This window comes from Acartia tonsa, chromosome 13, assembly GCF_053477335.1.
Source record: "Acartia tonsa isolate MP-2025a chromosome 13, ASM5347733v1, whole genome shotgun sequence".
Taxonomy (NCBI): domain Eukaryota; kingdom Metazoa; phylum Arthropoda; class Copepoda; order Calanoida; family Acartiidae; genus Acartia; species Acartia tonsa.
In genome coordinates, this window is record NC_137272.1 from 6,809,107 (window position 1) to 6,825,042 (window position 15,936).

The following is a 15,936-nucleotide window of genomic DNA, read 5'->3' on the forward strand; positions in this document are numbered from 1 at the left end:
TCGTTGGCTTTACAACTTTGAAGACTTTAATAGATTTTGATTGGGGTTAATTTAGTTGAGTGTTCAAACGTTTCTTCCACTAATTTTAATCTACATGATGGGTAATTTTGTGTTTCATCATTGGGGATGTACATCAATTATCGGCCTTTGTCTTATCCTTTTAGATCCCTGATCAAAGTAGTAAACAAACAAATCAAAAAGTGCCCTTTCATATTCCTTATGTTTAAAAATTAAGAGTGGGGTTTGGTTTTGTCTTAACGTGGCATTTTAAGGAAAACTGTGAGACATCATTTGATGGAATTTAATATCCTATTTTATTGGAGGCATAGAAGGCATTTTTTCTTTTCAATCCATGAAAATTTGTCGATACAACCTCCATAGATTATTTATAACAAGCTAACGACGAACATTCTGATTGAATTAGAGACATACGATCAGGCTACGTACGTTCAGTACACTTCAATGTTTATATATATAAAAAAGTGCAAAAGTAGTAAGGTTTTATTGTCAGTAGCTTAAGATTTTGATAAATACATTTTAGCAGGGTGCCGGAGCCGGCTCCGGCTCCAGCTCCGGCTCCTACCTTAAAATTAATATATCAATTTTTTTTCATTATTGAATTTGATAAAATAAAATAAATAATATAAAATATTTTGCTTTTATTTGATTAAAGCTATATAAAAGTAGAAGGATGTATGTCTATTTGTTAAGTAACAATAGTTTTTCAGTTTATTATATGGAAATAGACCGTTGCCAAATTATAATATTACTTTAAAAAATCATTTTAGCTAGTCCGGAGCCGGAGCCGTTTTTAACGAAAAATACGGCTCCGGATCCGGCTCCACCAAAAATGTTGCTGCTCCCGGCTCCGGCTCCAGAACACTGCATTTTAGGGAAGCCTCACATAGGTCTCGGGATGGTTTTAGGCTATCTAAGTTATAGGTGTTATATCTAAAAAAAATTTATTCCAATTTATGCTTTCCCTACCCATTAGAAAACTGAGCCAAATTATGAAGGAATAGGTAGCTTTTGATATCAAATGCACAAGTTTTTTGTTATAAAAACTTATTCAGAAATGCTATACTCAAAAAATGTTTTCCTGTATGGCTTCGAAAACGATTAATCTCCACTAAGTTTAAAGCCAGATTTTTTAAACCGTGCCTTCGGGACGAAAAACTGGTTTTAGTCTTTTAAGTGTACACTTTTATATCCACGGAAAGCTGTTTATAAACCGATGCGATAAATAACTATTACTTTATTTAGGTCTCGAATTCAGCAATGACAAAGTGCTCCGTGTGTAGAAATCAGAGTCCTACCTACTGTGCCCTCTTCAAAATTACAAACCCAATCCTAATTCAAAATGGACCAAACGTAAGTACTAGCTTTTTCTTAAACTTACTCGAGTTTTAATGTCTACTTTTTTTGTGTGGTTTTTTTAGTACGCTCGTTTGTATGACACTATTAGATTTTCTTATCTGCTTTGAAGGTATTGGGCCAAGGGGGTGGGGGAGGGGGTAATAATATGTCATAGGGGTTTGGGGGATACCTCGGGCAATTTTATTGGATATGAAATCATTATATAGGCAGGTTAGAATCGTCCTATTAATTTAAAAACTTAATATTATTATTTACAATAGAAATACACAGTTTTAAGAAATAGCGTAGCAACTGTATACCTAATCATTCAATTTTGTTTAGGAAATGTTGGCTGTGTGTTCTAATTGCCAGAAGCAGTTTGTAAATATTGTTATGAGAGAAAATGCTTTTGACAAACAGTTGAAAATGTTCCAACTTCATCACATGGAACAGCTGTGCGGAGTTCTAAGGTAAAAAAGACGTTTTGTAATTTGTAGTGTAGTTACTTTAAAATAAGTATGACAACATCCATAAAAGCAAAGCTCTGAAATGGTATGACAAACGAATATTAACACTTGAATAGTGTCAGAACTGAATAAGCAGAATGTAAATGTTAAAGTCTAGACAAAATTTATTTCAAAACTGTTTAAATACAGGAAACTGTTATAGGACATACTTACATAAATTTTTAGGACTTTATTATAGAGATGCCTCGCGTATTGCTTTGTACCTTGTTGTAATAGGAATCAGTATACCAAAATTAAGGTCCGTTATTTTTTTATGAAAATTTTTTATCTTTCAGGGTTCTTTTGTCTGTAAGTCAGAAGATTTGTAACGGCCAATACAATGTTCTCTACACAGTACAGGTTAGAATTACAACATAGTAGCGTTGCAACCAGGGAGGGAAGGGAAATGGGCTGTTTATTATACTAGTCCCCAAAGTTTTATGATAACGTTTTCTTATTCTTTGCTTAACAACTTTTGGGACTTTTATTGATTTTTGTTTGGTTGGCTTATTATTTGAGTATCCAAACATTTCAACCACTCATTGTAATCTACAGAAAGGGTAATTTTGTTTATTATCATTGGGGATGTACATCAATTTATCGGTTATGTATTATCCGAAAATTATTTTAGGGGAAAGGTAACTCGCCTAAAAAATCAGTTTTTAAACCATTTTTTACTTTATCTTAAAGGTATTATACATGTGCCTTAGTTCTTATCCCTGTCAAAAACATTAAAAAAGTTCATGTAAAAAACAATTCTGTTTTTTTCTAGGAGGGAGGAAGCTTATATTCAGCCACCAATACATTGCATAAAGTTGTGCCCGCCAGGTTGTTGCACCTGGGTAATAGTACCCCTACTAGAGGTGTTATCCTGGAAGAAAATAAGAATATTGATATGGCTGGACCTTCTGTCAGGTGAGAGGACAATGTTTTTTTTCTTATTCTAGTCCCCAAAGTTTTATATTCGTTGGCTTAACAACTTTGGAGACTTCAGTGAATTTTGATGGTAGGTTCATGTTGAGTTTTCAAACGTTTCAACCACAAATTGTTATCTACAGTATGGTTAATTTTGTGTATTTTCATCATGGATGTATACAAATTTGTCGACCATTGTCAAATTCCTTTAGATCTCTGGTTATTTTGTTCATTCTAAGTTTATTGTATACCAGTTCGGATTATGAAGCAACCGCTTATTGCTGGCTAGGTGATTATTACGAATCTCGGCAAAAACTTAGTCGTTAATACGCAATATGAAAATTGTTACACTACCAACTAACACAATTTTAGTTGCTAGGAATTAATGGAAATGACTTGGCCTAAAATAAGGTTCAGCTTACTATGCATAGTTAGGACTAAATCATATTATCTGTCTTATTATTTCTTCTGTTTCGTTTTAGTTAAATGATTTATCTTATATTTTATAATTTTAATTTTTTAATATAGCCATTTAGATTCTTATTGTTAAAAAATTCTATTCATTTGTTTATCATTGACTTAAAAACTTTAATATATCATCAACCTTTTACCTTAATTATCTATTTATCTATCTACCTATATTACTTATCTACCATCTTACGAGGTTTGTATGTGAGCAATGTAAGTTCTCAATTTAATTGGCCCGTCTGTAACACAAGGATAAACTATTTATCTATCTATCTAGGGTTGTATGTAAACAATGTAAGTTCTCATTAGATTGGACTCGGCTAAAACATAAGTTGGCCAAGGACCTTAGTTATCTATCTTATATCAATCTATCTACCTCTTTTATCTATCTCATCTATTTAGGTTTGTATGTGAACAATGTAAGTTCTCAATAGATTTGACCCGGCTGGAACATAAGTTGGCCAAGGAAATTAGTTATCTATCTATCTACCTCTATTATCTATCTTATCTATTTAGGTTTGTATGTGAGCAATGTAAGTTCTCAATAGATTTGACCCGACTAGAACACAAGCAGGCAAAGGTCGAAACACATCTTGTGGAAATGGCATTAGGTAACAATCAAAGTTCTTAAGCAAAATATTAATTTATAAGGAGGAGGGTTAATGCAACCATCTCGTAATTAATGATTGAATGGCACTTAGAATTCGAATTTCTGAAATTTTGCATGAATAATCCTTGGTAGGTCTATTTCCCTAAGTCGAACAAAAAGTTTTGCCATTTTTTGGCTATCTTAAAAGCAAATTTGTCACGAAACCTATCTCCACATAATACTTTTTGTTTAAGTTTAAAATGGAAAATGTTTTGAATTGACGTACGGGCTTTTTGGTAACGATTATAGAGTTTGAAACCGATAGGACAAATATAAATGTACAAATTAACAAAAAAGCTAATCGTACGGACCGACCCTGATATTTGAAAAGCTTTAAAAAATTCAGATTTTGTTTGTTAAAACAATCTTTTACTTTCAGGCGTAGTTTTAGAACACATAGTACCTCATACAGACAGCCTTCTATCAGTTATCACCACTGCTTCTAAGAACGAAATGCTTGAGTAAGTATATTTCCCAGTTTACGAAAATCTAGCGCCATTTATATTTTTTCGTAATACGAATGGTTAAAATTAAAGACAATTCAAGAGACAAATAAAGAAGTTACATCTACCTAAAAGGCTAAAATGCGTTTTACTACAACAAGTTTTTTTTTTCTATAGTAAAGAGAGACAATGTACATTTATATTATTTAATTTACAGAAATTATCACTCACAAATAGAAATTAGTTATTATTTAAAGGGGCAAGTGATTTTAAGCACTTTTCAGCAATGTACCAGAATATTTTTAATATTTTTATGTCACTACCCCTTTTTCTAAATACTAGCGGCTTCGCCCTTAGCCTCTAGAGCTTTGCCCCACGAGGTAATTTAAAAAAAATTGAAGTACTACTGGTGCTGCCGCCAGTTGTTTTATGTGAACTAACTAAAAAAAAATTGGGGAAAAATAGGTACCTACGCAAAAAAAATTGGGGGGGGGATTTTTATTTTTGGGGAGGTTGGGGGTGTCCCACCCCCCAAGGAAATAGCCTAAAACCACCACAGGACCAGTAGGTATATTCCCTAAAGAGTTTAATCCGATCGGTTTAGTGGTTACAGAGATCTTAAGGGACAGACGGACAGACAGACAGACATCGTTCTACTTTGTATTATAGATATACATTTTTCATAAAAAATATGCTTTTGTGTTAATGCTTTTGAAACAACAGTTAGAACTCAACAAAACATTTGAAACTATTTCAACATAAAATGTTTATTATTTGATTTTTTTCTTCATATAAAACTATATTGAAACAAAAATTCACAAAAAAACACTCTTCTTTACTGCAGGAAGGTGCTCAAAATCACTTGCTCTCGTTCGTGCATAGTCCCCTTTATATTTTAGTTCCTTACTTGCCTTATTACATTACTTTAATGTTATTTATTATTTAGTTTGAAGTTTGAGTTTACAGCAACGGTGGAGGGAGATGGGCCAAATAGAAGAATAAATGTTTCATTAGACAGAAAGGTATACTAATTATGCAAATAATAAATCTATAAATATAGATGTATAACCAGACAACTACCTTGATCCCCCTGTTGGGGACCTTTTTCGTCTGCTAACAAATTGCTTTCTGCTCTTTTGTAGAGTCTTGGCTGTGTTAATATTTCCGACGCTATTGGTGGATTTTCAAAGACAGAAAGTTAGCACTGGTTGGTTTATTAAAAGTCCCCAAAGTTTTAAGTAATCGGATGAGATATCTTGTTTATGAAAAAAAAAACATTTAAGACCAGTTTTATTTACAGTCCAATATCATCTCCCTCCATGGAAAATATCTCCTCACTTCTAAAATTAGATTATTTCACTTATGAAGTTTTTATTTTAGATCTTGCCCAAAGGATGTACAGCAGAGATTTCAATACAGAAAGACATTTACAAAACAATTGAGGCCATCAAGACTAAGTTAACACCGGACAAAAGAGGTAAGAAAAAAACCGACAAATTAAAATAGTAAATTCAAGGAGTGTATAAATTCTGCACATGTTTCGCCTGCTGCAAAAAGTTTGATAAGTTTAAATAAAAAATCCCATCATTAGATAATTGTGCATGTAGAATGTAGAAGAGAGAAACAGCTTTTTGTTGATTTTTCAAATGTTTTCCCATAGGTATCTTTGGCGTTTTTGGTCCAATTTTCAAAATTTTTCTGAATGATATCAGCTGATGTATTCAGTATGTAGTAGGTACACTTTATTTTTCAATTCCCCCCTTCCCCCACCTACATATTTTTCATTTTTGTTTTCGATGCCTATTTATAGCCTGGTTATTTTTTTTAAAGTTTCCTCAGAGCTTATTATTAATGATGTTTAGGCAATATAAAGCTGTTGAACCGCTACGTGTTCTTGGACCAGCCACAGCCAGAAAATCTAGAACCTAATCAACAAGTGGAAACATCCATTGACATGAACAAGTTCCTAGAACAGGTTAGTTGCATCTTTATTACTTACAAAAGGCTACGCCCATAGAGGCATCTAGTGGAACGTTTTTTTATATTTATTTTAAGATCAGCTGTTAACTAAAAAATATCTGAACGGCTGTGCGCTAGGAAGCGTTAGTTTCGTAGATCTTGATTTTTTGGCGATTTCTCTTTGGAGGGTGGTGATACCTTCCCCAAAAATAGCTATAAACCTTCCCAGGACCTATTAGACGCCATATGAGAACCATATAGGTTCAGCGGTTAGCGAGATCGTTTGGTACATACAGACTGAGATCCTTTTACTTTGTTACATGGTTTGGAGTTAAATATTTTGTTAGTTTTATGAGCCAAGAGATTAAACAAAAGTAGAAACATGTTTTAAACTTACAGGTTAACTTAAAGTGGAAGTACATATATTAAAAGTCAAATTAGAAGCTAACTAAAGCCACTATTTGTATATCTGCTTTTATTTATAATATTCTTTAACCAATCTAGAAGGTTACAATTTGTTGCTGTTAGGTTTTATTTGCATTTGAAGATTTTATTATAGATAGTTCTACCTTTTTAAAGCATTAAAAGACGAATTAAATAAGGGTAATAATTAGGTATTTAAAAGATAATTATGATTTATTATATCTTGGATAAAAAATACCTAGTGATAACATTACCCTAAACATAAGATAAATGAGGTTTTATATGAAAAGGTTATTACATGAAAGAAATATTAATTGTATCAGATTATAAAATGAATTACATGATAATGTTTAAAAAAATAAATAAGTTTAAAAGCTTTTATGCAAAAATCTCAAGCTGCTCTCCATTCCAAATCTTGTAAATTCATATGTTAGATGTCGCATCAAATATCATATTCAACAGCTTTTGACAAAATCACTGCCATCACACTTGTAATATTTCCAAGCAGCATCGCAGCAGAGCTTCTCATTGGCCACCAGGTTGCCAGACACAGTTGATGTGACAGGGCTCCAGCCTCCAGTACAGGTCGAGCTGTAGAAGGTCAGCTTCTGGTTCTTCAGGCCCTGGGAGAGGTCTTTCTTGGCAGAGCTTAAGAATCTTCTGGCTTGGTCACATAGCTGGTTTCCTATGGTATCATCTCCATCAAGGTTTCCTGAATAATTTTGTGTCATTAAAAATGTAGGCATTTGAACCAGGGATCTATTCTATAGGGATAAGACAATGGTTAATAAATTGATGTACATCCCCAATGACGATATACAAAATTACGCTTTTTGCAGATTAAAATTAGTGGTAGAAATATTTGAACAATCAACTTAATAAACCTACTAATTAAAATTCGGTAAAAGTCCTCAAAGTTGTTAAGCAAATAACTAGGAAAACGATATTGTAATAGTTTGAGAACTAGTTTAATAAACAGACCATTGTCCCCTCTTTCTTTGCAATTAAACTTTATTAATTAAAAATATGATCATTCGATCTGGCAAAGAATCCAATTTATAATTAGATAAATTAGTAATGAGAATGGTACCAACAGTCTTCTTGCAGCTGTCCAGGTTATCATCAGCAATCTGATCCATGAGGAGGTAGCACTTGGAGTTGGCCTCACTCTCATCACATTTGCTGGACCAGGTCTCAAAGTAATCCTCCTCAACTGGCTTTCTGTTTACCTAAAGAATATATATATTATATTGATGTACAGGGTGTGCCACATATCTAGGGACTTTTTCTAAATTGTAAACAAATGAACATAAAATCGTCAATTTTTAAGATTTTATTAAATTTTAAAAACTGGGGAGCAAATTAGGTATATGACTATTAGACCATTGAATAAAATCGCCGCCAGCATCATTCACCGCCTCTACCCCCCTCCTCAACCGCCGGCAGGCCAAGGTCAGAATGTAACTGTTCAAGCTGGCGAAGTTCTCCTTGATAGTGGCTATTATGAGGGAGGTCTTTATGGTATGGGTACGTCTATTGGTGCATGCCTCAAAGTAGCCCAAGGTCCAAAAGTCCATTGAATTAAGATCGGGCTGCTGGGAGGCCCCATTTCCTTAGGAATGTGAGTAACCGCAGGATCAAAATTCACCCAACTTTCAAGCTACCCTTTGACACGGAGGCTCTTATTTGAACCACAGTTGAGCTAGAACGACGTTCTTTACCTTTTTGGAAATGACAGGAAGATTCATCTAGGGTTGTCAGCGCAATTTATAGTCTAAAATGAGTTTTAAGTTCCATATGGGTCTCTGACGTCGAAAAACGAGAAATTTTCACTATTTTACACGATTTTTGACGTTTTTGACATCTCTAAATCTGCCACATTTCACTTTGCCGGAGTACTAAAGCCAAGCCATTTTAGATAAAGAGCTGTAGTCTTTTCTAGTGTCTTACTTATGTATCTAACAGTATCCCCAGCAAGTTGCATAACTCTAGCTCATCTACAGATGGGCTGAGGTCCGATTTAGTGGGCCCTAGTTGAGAATCCAGATTATACCACCAGCGCACTTCGAATCTGCCTTGTTGAACATAAGCGCGGCCAGCTCGGAGTACGAGCCCATCTTCGCCCAAAGATTTTTTTGTGCTAAAAGGTCATTACCTAAGCTTTTTATAGTGGGGTCAAACGTCCTGATTGGTCAAGTAGTTTTGACGCTATGGCCGTTTTAAAAAAGTCCCTAGATATGTGGCGCACCCTGTATAACGAGACAACTACCTGGATCCCCATTGTGGAACTTTTTTATCTGCTAACACTTTGCTTTCTGCTTATCAGTAGCGACTTGGCTGTGTTAATATTCCCGACGCTTTTAATTGATTTTCTAAGACCCAATTGAAAGTCGTCACAGAGTCCTTGGGAAGGGGACATACATTTATTTAACCCACTTCCCCTCTATTGTTTTATTCTAATGTTTTGTTTAACTGAAATCTGATACTTAATGTATTATCAGCAATCTGAACTTCTTTTGGCCAAACCTAATTTTAGATTCAGATTGTATTGTCCAAAAATTGGCCCATTTATCTTACTCTGAGATATTACAAGGTTATAATTCATATTTATATGAAGATTGATTTTTGGTTTGCCATGGATTGTATTGCCGTTAGTATTTGTCTCTTTTAGTTAGTACCTAATTAAAAACCTATTTAATGTTGCTCTTGCTTTTATCATCTTTAAATGCCTTTAATTTACTAGAAGTCTGTGATCTATATTTTACCTTTGGAAAGATGGTCTTTATGAGTTCAGGGTTCTTCCTTCTTGTCTGAGAAATAGCATCGGGCAAAGCTCCAATCCATTTGATTTCTTTGTCCTTTACAAGATCCTAAGAAAAATGATATACTATAGTTAATTTATCTATATTCATAATTAAAATATAAATACAATAGCTATTTATCACATCATATTTTAAACAGCTTTCTGTGGATATAATAATGTACAAATATAAGATTAAAACTAGTTTTGTCATTATTCTTCATTTTTATATTCGTAGAAAACTGGATATAATAAGATACAATACATGATTTTTCAGTATAGTAGAAGCCATAGTAGAAAATAATTTCAAATAAATTAAAAAGAATTTACTAAAGATATTGTACCTCAAAAAAGATGCCACATTTGAATTGATCCTTTTTTGCTCTGCATTCAAATCCATCCCTCCTCTCTTTGGGACAGAACTTTCCTGCACCTGAGGCAAGACCAAACAGTAGGACACCAACCAAAATCCTATAGAACAGTTTATTTTAGTGTTTATTGTTTGATAGATTAAAAGTTTATTATGATAGGTAGTAAAAAATGATAAGACAAAAATGTTCATCGCTGGCTGTATTGAGTGGTTATTGTTAAAGTATGTCAAATAAATAAATCAAGTTTATAAATGAAATTGTTTTTTTTCTCACAAAATAAAATTCTTCAGGGAGAGGGGGGGGGGGGGTATTGGGCTTTTTATTACACTAATCTCTAAAGTCTTAAAATAACGTTCCGCTTAACTTCTGGAACTTTTCTTGAATTTTGATTGGTTGGTTCAACCACTAATTGTAGTCCACATAAGGGGTAACTGTGTTTATTATTATCTAGTATGTGCATCAATTTATCGGCCATTGTCTTCTCCCTTTGGATTCCTTAAAATTCTTACTTGGTAAACATTGTTGTTAATGTTTCAAGAGCCAATGAGGAACTGAAAATTAAAGGGTTTTACACAACTTTTATAGTCATAATTACAAGAATTTTTCTTTTATAGAATGACTAAATTATTTTAAAGTGCATATTCTTTATAAAGCAAAGGTTTTCTAGAAATAGAAGGTTTTGTGTGTGTCTGTAGAAATAATAATCTTAGTTTTTCATTTAATTAATGGATATAATATGAATTGGATTTCTATAATCGATACCACAAAGTTCAACTTGCATTTTTTACCTACCTAAGCTTTTTGACACCAATGAAAAATTAAATTTATGGTTGAAATTTTGATTCTTATCATGAATCTGAACAATTTTATATGCATTGCATGTCTTGAATAACGTTCTTTGTTTGTATTAATGTCTGATTTGTTGAGCTTCGTTTTTATTTATGTTGTCATCCTTTATTGCAATAAAAAAATAAAGTCATCATTAGCACGAAAGTCTGTTTTAATTTGTTATTAGTTTTATTTATAATAAAAATCTTGTATTTATAAAACACTTAGAAGCTTGTAAGTTAAAGTTATTTATTTTATATAATCAAAAATCAATTGGAATTTATTTAATGGAACACTACACCAGAAGATCATAATTTTATGTCAGATAATCTTATTGATTAAAATCCATATAAGATTTTGAATTAAAGTGGTCATAAAAAAAGCTTAAAACTGATTGCAAGACTCGTTTCAGCTTGACCAGTTCAATTGTTAGAGTTATCTTAACGGACAAACATACATGAAACGTACTACTTCATATAGTGTGATTCAGAGAGAGAATGGACAATGAGCTGTTACTTCACTGGTCCCCACAGTGCCATACTAACGTTTTCTTTTTTCTTGGCTTAATAGCTTTCGGGACTTCTGATGAATTTGATTAGTTGGTTTATTAAGATGAGTGTCCAAACGTTTCAATGACCAATTGTAATCTACAGAAGGGTTAATTTTTTGCATCATCATTGGTGATGTTCATCAATTTATCGGCAATTGTCTTATCCCTTTAGATCCCTGACTTTATACAATGTGATAGATATTTCAGGCCAAATCCTTATTGTCTCTGTATGGGGCTGCAGAATGTAACGGGTAATTTTGTGCATCAGCCTTGGGGATTTGCATTTATTTTTCGGCCATTGTCTTATCCTTTTGGATTCCTGACTTCATATAATGTGATAAATATTTTAGGCTGAATCCTTATTGACTCTGTACGGGGCTGCAGGATGTAACAAGGGAGGGAGTGGACATTGGGCTGTTTATTACACCAGTCCCCAAAGTCTTATTATAACGTTTTCTTATTCGTCAGCGTACCAATTTCGGGGACTGAAGTGAATTTTGATTTTTGATTGGTTAGTTTATTAAGTTGAGTGTTCAAATGTTTCAACCATTAATATTTTAGGCCAAATCCTTATTGTCTCTGTACGGCGCTGCAGGATGTAACACAAGATTATTGGATTATTATTCAGAGTGCAAACTTTGCTCAAAATTCAGGTTAGTTCGCTAGTTTTTTTCTAGTAGCGAAGCTACTTTACAACTAGTGTTGTCCCTCTGTCCGTTCTTAACTATGTAAGAAAAACGTTACTTTCTTGCCTTTGCCTCAGTAATGTTATTTGCGTCATAATATGTTATTACAGTACCCAACGTTTTATATGATTTGATTATAAAAGTTATCTCAATGGCTTAACAACTTTGGGTACTTTTGTTATGGCTTGAAGTGGTTAATTTATTATAATTTCTCAATTTATGATGTTTTTTAATTCATCGTCCATTGTCTAATCCCCTAAGATCCATGATTAATCCTCACAATTGACCGATTATAATTTCAGTTTCCCCGATTTCCGTCTGACGGCTGGCATGCAGTCCCGAACAGACGCACCCAACAGCACAGCACCGCTGCCAAATAGTGGGACACCTGTCAATCCTAATACAGGCAGCAATCCAGGTAAACATAGTTTTTTGTCAGAGAACGAGGGGACAATGGGCTGTTTATTTCACTAGTACCAAAATCCTATAATAACGTTTTCTTATTCATTGGCATAACAATTTTGGGGACTTTTACTGAATTTTGATTGGTTGGTTTATTAAGTTGAGTGTCCAAACGTTTCAATCACTAATTTTAATGTACAGAAGGAGTAGATTTGTCATCATTTAGCTTGTATGTACATCAATTTATCGCCTATTGCTTTAGATCCCTGGAAATATGTAACATTAAATTTATTTATTTCAGCAGCCGCGACAACTGTGCACAGCAGCGGCGTGGCCCTGTGTGATAACTGCTGTGAAACCATTCTGTCCTTGTGTGTACCCAGCGAACCTGAACGTCTCATGGGACGAGGGGATAACTGTCTGCTGCTGGGTGTTGAAAGAAATTCTGGACATAGATTGGTTTTGTCGAATCAGGTAATCCTAAAAAGTAGTACAGTCTTATGTCTGTTACTAAAGTTATAAAAAAACTACTGAACCAATTGAGTTTTCCATTTTAAGGAAACTTCTCATAGGTCCAGGGGTGGTTTCAGGCTATTTAATGTTAGATTTAAGTCTTGGTGTGGTTTTTAGCTGTTTTACTGTTACCTAGATTTTAGATGCCCATTCGCTAGTAGATACATATATTTTTCTTTATGTGAAGCCCTTAAAATCAGTATCTGTTAATATTGCTATTAATTATAATTGAGCTAACTATAGGAAGTTTTAGATACCTAGTTTTTTTATAACAAATAAAAAAAACAATTTTACAGGATTTTTAAAGAGTTCTCACCCCCCCCCCCTCATTCCGCCCTTTAATAAGCCAGAAAAGTTGTATGTGTATCGTTCAAACTTCATAGTAATATAATAAATTTTAACTTTCTGTCTTGTTATTACTTTAAATTTTAATAATTGTTGTACTTGTTTATTTTTAAAAGCGAAGCTTTTCTATAATTAGGGTCGGTCCGTACGTCCGTCCGAGATAGATAGCTTTAATTCATTAATTTAGGCAGGTTAGAATTGTCCTACCGATTTCAAATTTTGCATGATGATTCCTGTAGTAGTTAGGTACGATTTAGAAAGAGTAGCAACTCTATAATCATTACCAGAATGTCTGTACGTCCATTTTAAACATGTTGATTTTTCTACTTTTTTAACAAAAAATTTTTTATGTGATCTAGTTATCCGTTTGATCTGATTTTTTGTATATTGATTCATGGGACAACAAAGACCAATAGTATATGCAAAGCAACTCTATAATCAAGTCCTAAAAATGTAAGTATGTCCAGAAACATTATCCTGTATCAAGCAGTTTTTGAACAAATTTACTTACAATTTTGCTTCGACTCTTTCTATACTTTTATATTCTGATTATTCAGTTCAGACACTATACAAGTGTTAGTGTCCGTTTGTCCTACCGTTTCAGTGCTTCGCTTTTATGGATGTTGTCATCCTTGTTGCTTTATGAACTTTAAAAAAAAGCTCAAGTCATCTGTTAATGAAATTTTTGTACTCTTTTAGTTTTATAGACTTTTTTTTATATTCGGACAGTACAAAATTTAATATAACTATTATTAAGTAGCCCTTATGGCATGTGCCTAAAGCTACGGGGTTCTCTAAATCTCTTGTTTCAACCTTACCTAACCTACTAACTGTTTTCAGGCCAAAAAGTGGATATCTGCGGAGGGAGTTGAGAATATCAAAACAATATCAGACGTGGCTGCTCTTTCTTCTATACAAGATTATAGCACCATTCTAATACAAGTAAATACTTATAATAAAGTAACAGGTTGTCTGTCTGTCTGTTTTCGCCAAAGGATCTCTCTAACCGCTACATGGATATGGTTCTCCTATACAGTAGGTTCAGGGAAGGTTTATAGCTATTTTGGGGGGAGGGTATCTTCACCCTCCACAAAAAAATCGACTTGGAAATAGTAACACCCCCCCCCCCCAATTAAAAAAAGATTTAAGTAAAGTCTCTTTAATTCCCTTTCCCTCAAGTGCCAACTTTGAAGACTTTTATCAAATTTTGATTGTTGGATTCAATAAGTTGAGTGTCCAAATCATCATTGGGGTTGTACATCATTTATAGGCCATTGTCTTATCCCTTTAACCCCTGCAATCAAACACAATTAGAGGGCCAATGAAATATGTCATATCATTAAATTTTTTTTTAGAAATTCCGAAGTTACCTGATGGCCGTTTGCAGCCGTACCTGGTCCGACCCTGACTGTGTAACCGCCAGAGCCGGTTTCACAGTCCAGCCGCCACCGCCACCTGGCCAAATTCCCCCGATCGAGGTGAAAGTAACACTTCGGCCGCCCAAGTCACGAACACCGCCGTCCCACAGAATGAGCGGTTTGGCGGGTCTAAGCGGCGGACGGCTGAAGATTACACCGGTACCTGTAACGTCAACGCGAGGACGACCACCTGGCAGTGCCCCGACAATTTCGCGGATAAGCTCGACGGGCCGTGGAGCGGTTCGTGGTTCTACGCCAATGAGAGGTAAGCAATATTCCTATTCATCTCATTTTTAGAATAATGATTTCTATTACATTAAGCCTAAGGTATAATAATAAGCGAAGCATCTGTATAATCAAGTCCAAAAAATGTAATAATGTCCTGAAATAATATCTTGTATGAAAAAAATTACTTACAATTTTGTTCAAACTCATATATTTATACCTATTCTGGTTATCAGTTTTGACTAGTGTTAATGTTCGTTTGTCCTACCGTTCCAGAGCTTCGCTTTAATGGATGTTGTCATCATTGTCTATTTGATATCTGCTGATTTTTTTATCCATATAATATTATTATTATTTAGGAATGGTAAGATCTATTCCTATGAACAGAACAACAGTTACCAGCAATACGCCGACAGCCGCGGCTCAAAAATTGGTCAAAATAACAGCAAACAGGTAAAGTCAGGGAGGGCTGTTTATTACACTAGTCCATTAGTTTTATTATAGCTTTTTCTTATTCGTTGGCTGAACAACTTTAGGGACTTTTATTGAATTTTGATTGATTGGTTCATTATGATGAATGTTCATACGTTTCAACCTCTACAGAAGAGGCAATTTTGTTTATCATCATTGGGGATGCAAATTAATTTGTCGGCCATTGTCTTATCCCTTAAGATCTGTTATCTTAAATATCCATTTTGAAAATATTATTATTCAGAAGAATAATCCCTGTCCGCGACCCGACAAGTATCTCTAACAGCCCTATCCGGACGCCCAGCGGGACAACCATGATTGTTACCAACACACCTGTTTCTGCTGTCAATAGAGGTATTACAGTTTTTCCTTCACATTTACAAGCCAATAATAGAGGCCCCTAGGTCACTTCATGTTAAGGGGTTGAATTGGATAACCAATTTTTATATTCAATATTTTTAAAAAAAAGTAGGAGAGTTTTTTTAAGGGGGGGACGGAGTCGACCACCACCATTTTTATTTTTGGTTTAAAAAGAAATTTTTTTTTGGGGGGGGGGGTAATTTTTTCTAGGGGACATTTTTCTTGTGAAAGTGGTTTTACCATACCCT

At 34.1% G+C, this 15,936-nt stretch overlaps 2 protein-coding genes across 6 annotated transcripts in view; one reads left to right on the forward strand and one right to left on the reverse strand.

Moving 5' to 3' along the window:
• LOC145304306 (uncharacterized) overlaps positions 1–15,936 on the forward strand; it is a 42,622-nt gene that overhangs the window by 17,260 nt on the left and 9,426 nt on the right. For 3 of the 5 annotated variants that reach the window (XM_080146173.1, XM_080146170.1, XM_080146172.1), the window contains exons 25-40: positions 1,264–1,371; positions 1,699–1,826; positions 2,159–2,222; positions 2,635–2,777; positions 3,762–3,856; positions 4,274–4,355; positions 5,284–5,359; positions 5,718–5,814; positions 6,200–6,312; positions 11,830–11,921; positions 12,257–12,372; positions 12,658–12,830; positions 14,055–14,156; positions 14,570–14,897; positions 15,217–15,310; positions 15,573–15,682. In XM_080146173.1, the coding sequence (XP_080002299.1) occupies positions 1,264–1,371; positions 1,699–1,826; positions 2,159–2,222; positions 2,635–2,777; positions 3,762–3,856; positions 4,274–4,355; positions 5,284–5,359; positions 5,718–5,814; positions 6,200–6,312; positions 11,830–11,921; positions 12,257–12,372; positions 12,658–12,830; positions 14,055–14,156; positions 14,570–14,897; positions 15,217–15,310; positions 15,573–15,682 (1,921 nt within the window). The remainder of the gene's footprint in view (positions 1–1,263; positions 1,372–1,698; positions 1,827–2,158; positions 2,223–2,634; positions 2,778–3,761; positions 3,857–4,273; positions 4,356–5,283; positions 5,360–5,717; positions 5,815–6,199; positions 6,313–11,829; positions 11,922–12,256; positions 12,373–12,657; positions 12,831–14,054; positions 14,157–14,569; positions 14,898–15,216; positions 15,311–15,572; positions 15,683–15,936) is intronic. The other 2 variants (XM_080146174.1, XM_080146171.1) reach the window with 1 other exon arrangement.
• LOC145304307 (uncharacterized) lies at positions 6,811–10,466 on the reverse strand. Its single transcript, XM_080146175.1, has 5 exons — positions 10,400–10,466; positions 9,864–9,990; positions 9,485–9,589; positions 7,810–7,948; positions 6,811–7,431 (listed from the first exon to the last, which is right to left on the reverse strand). The coding sequence occupies exons 1-5, from the start codon at positions 10,408–10,410 to the stop codon at positions 7,175–7,177; spliced, it is 639 nt and encodes a 212-aa protein (XP_080002301.1). The 5' UTR covers positions 10,411–10,466; the 3' UTR covers positions 6,811–7,174.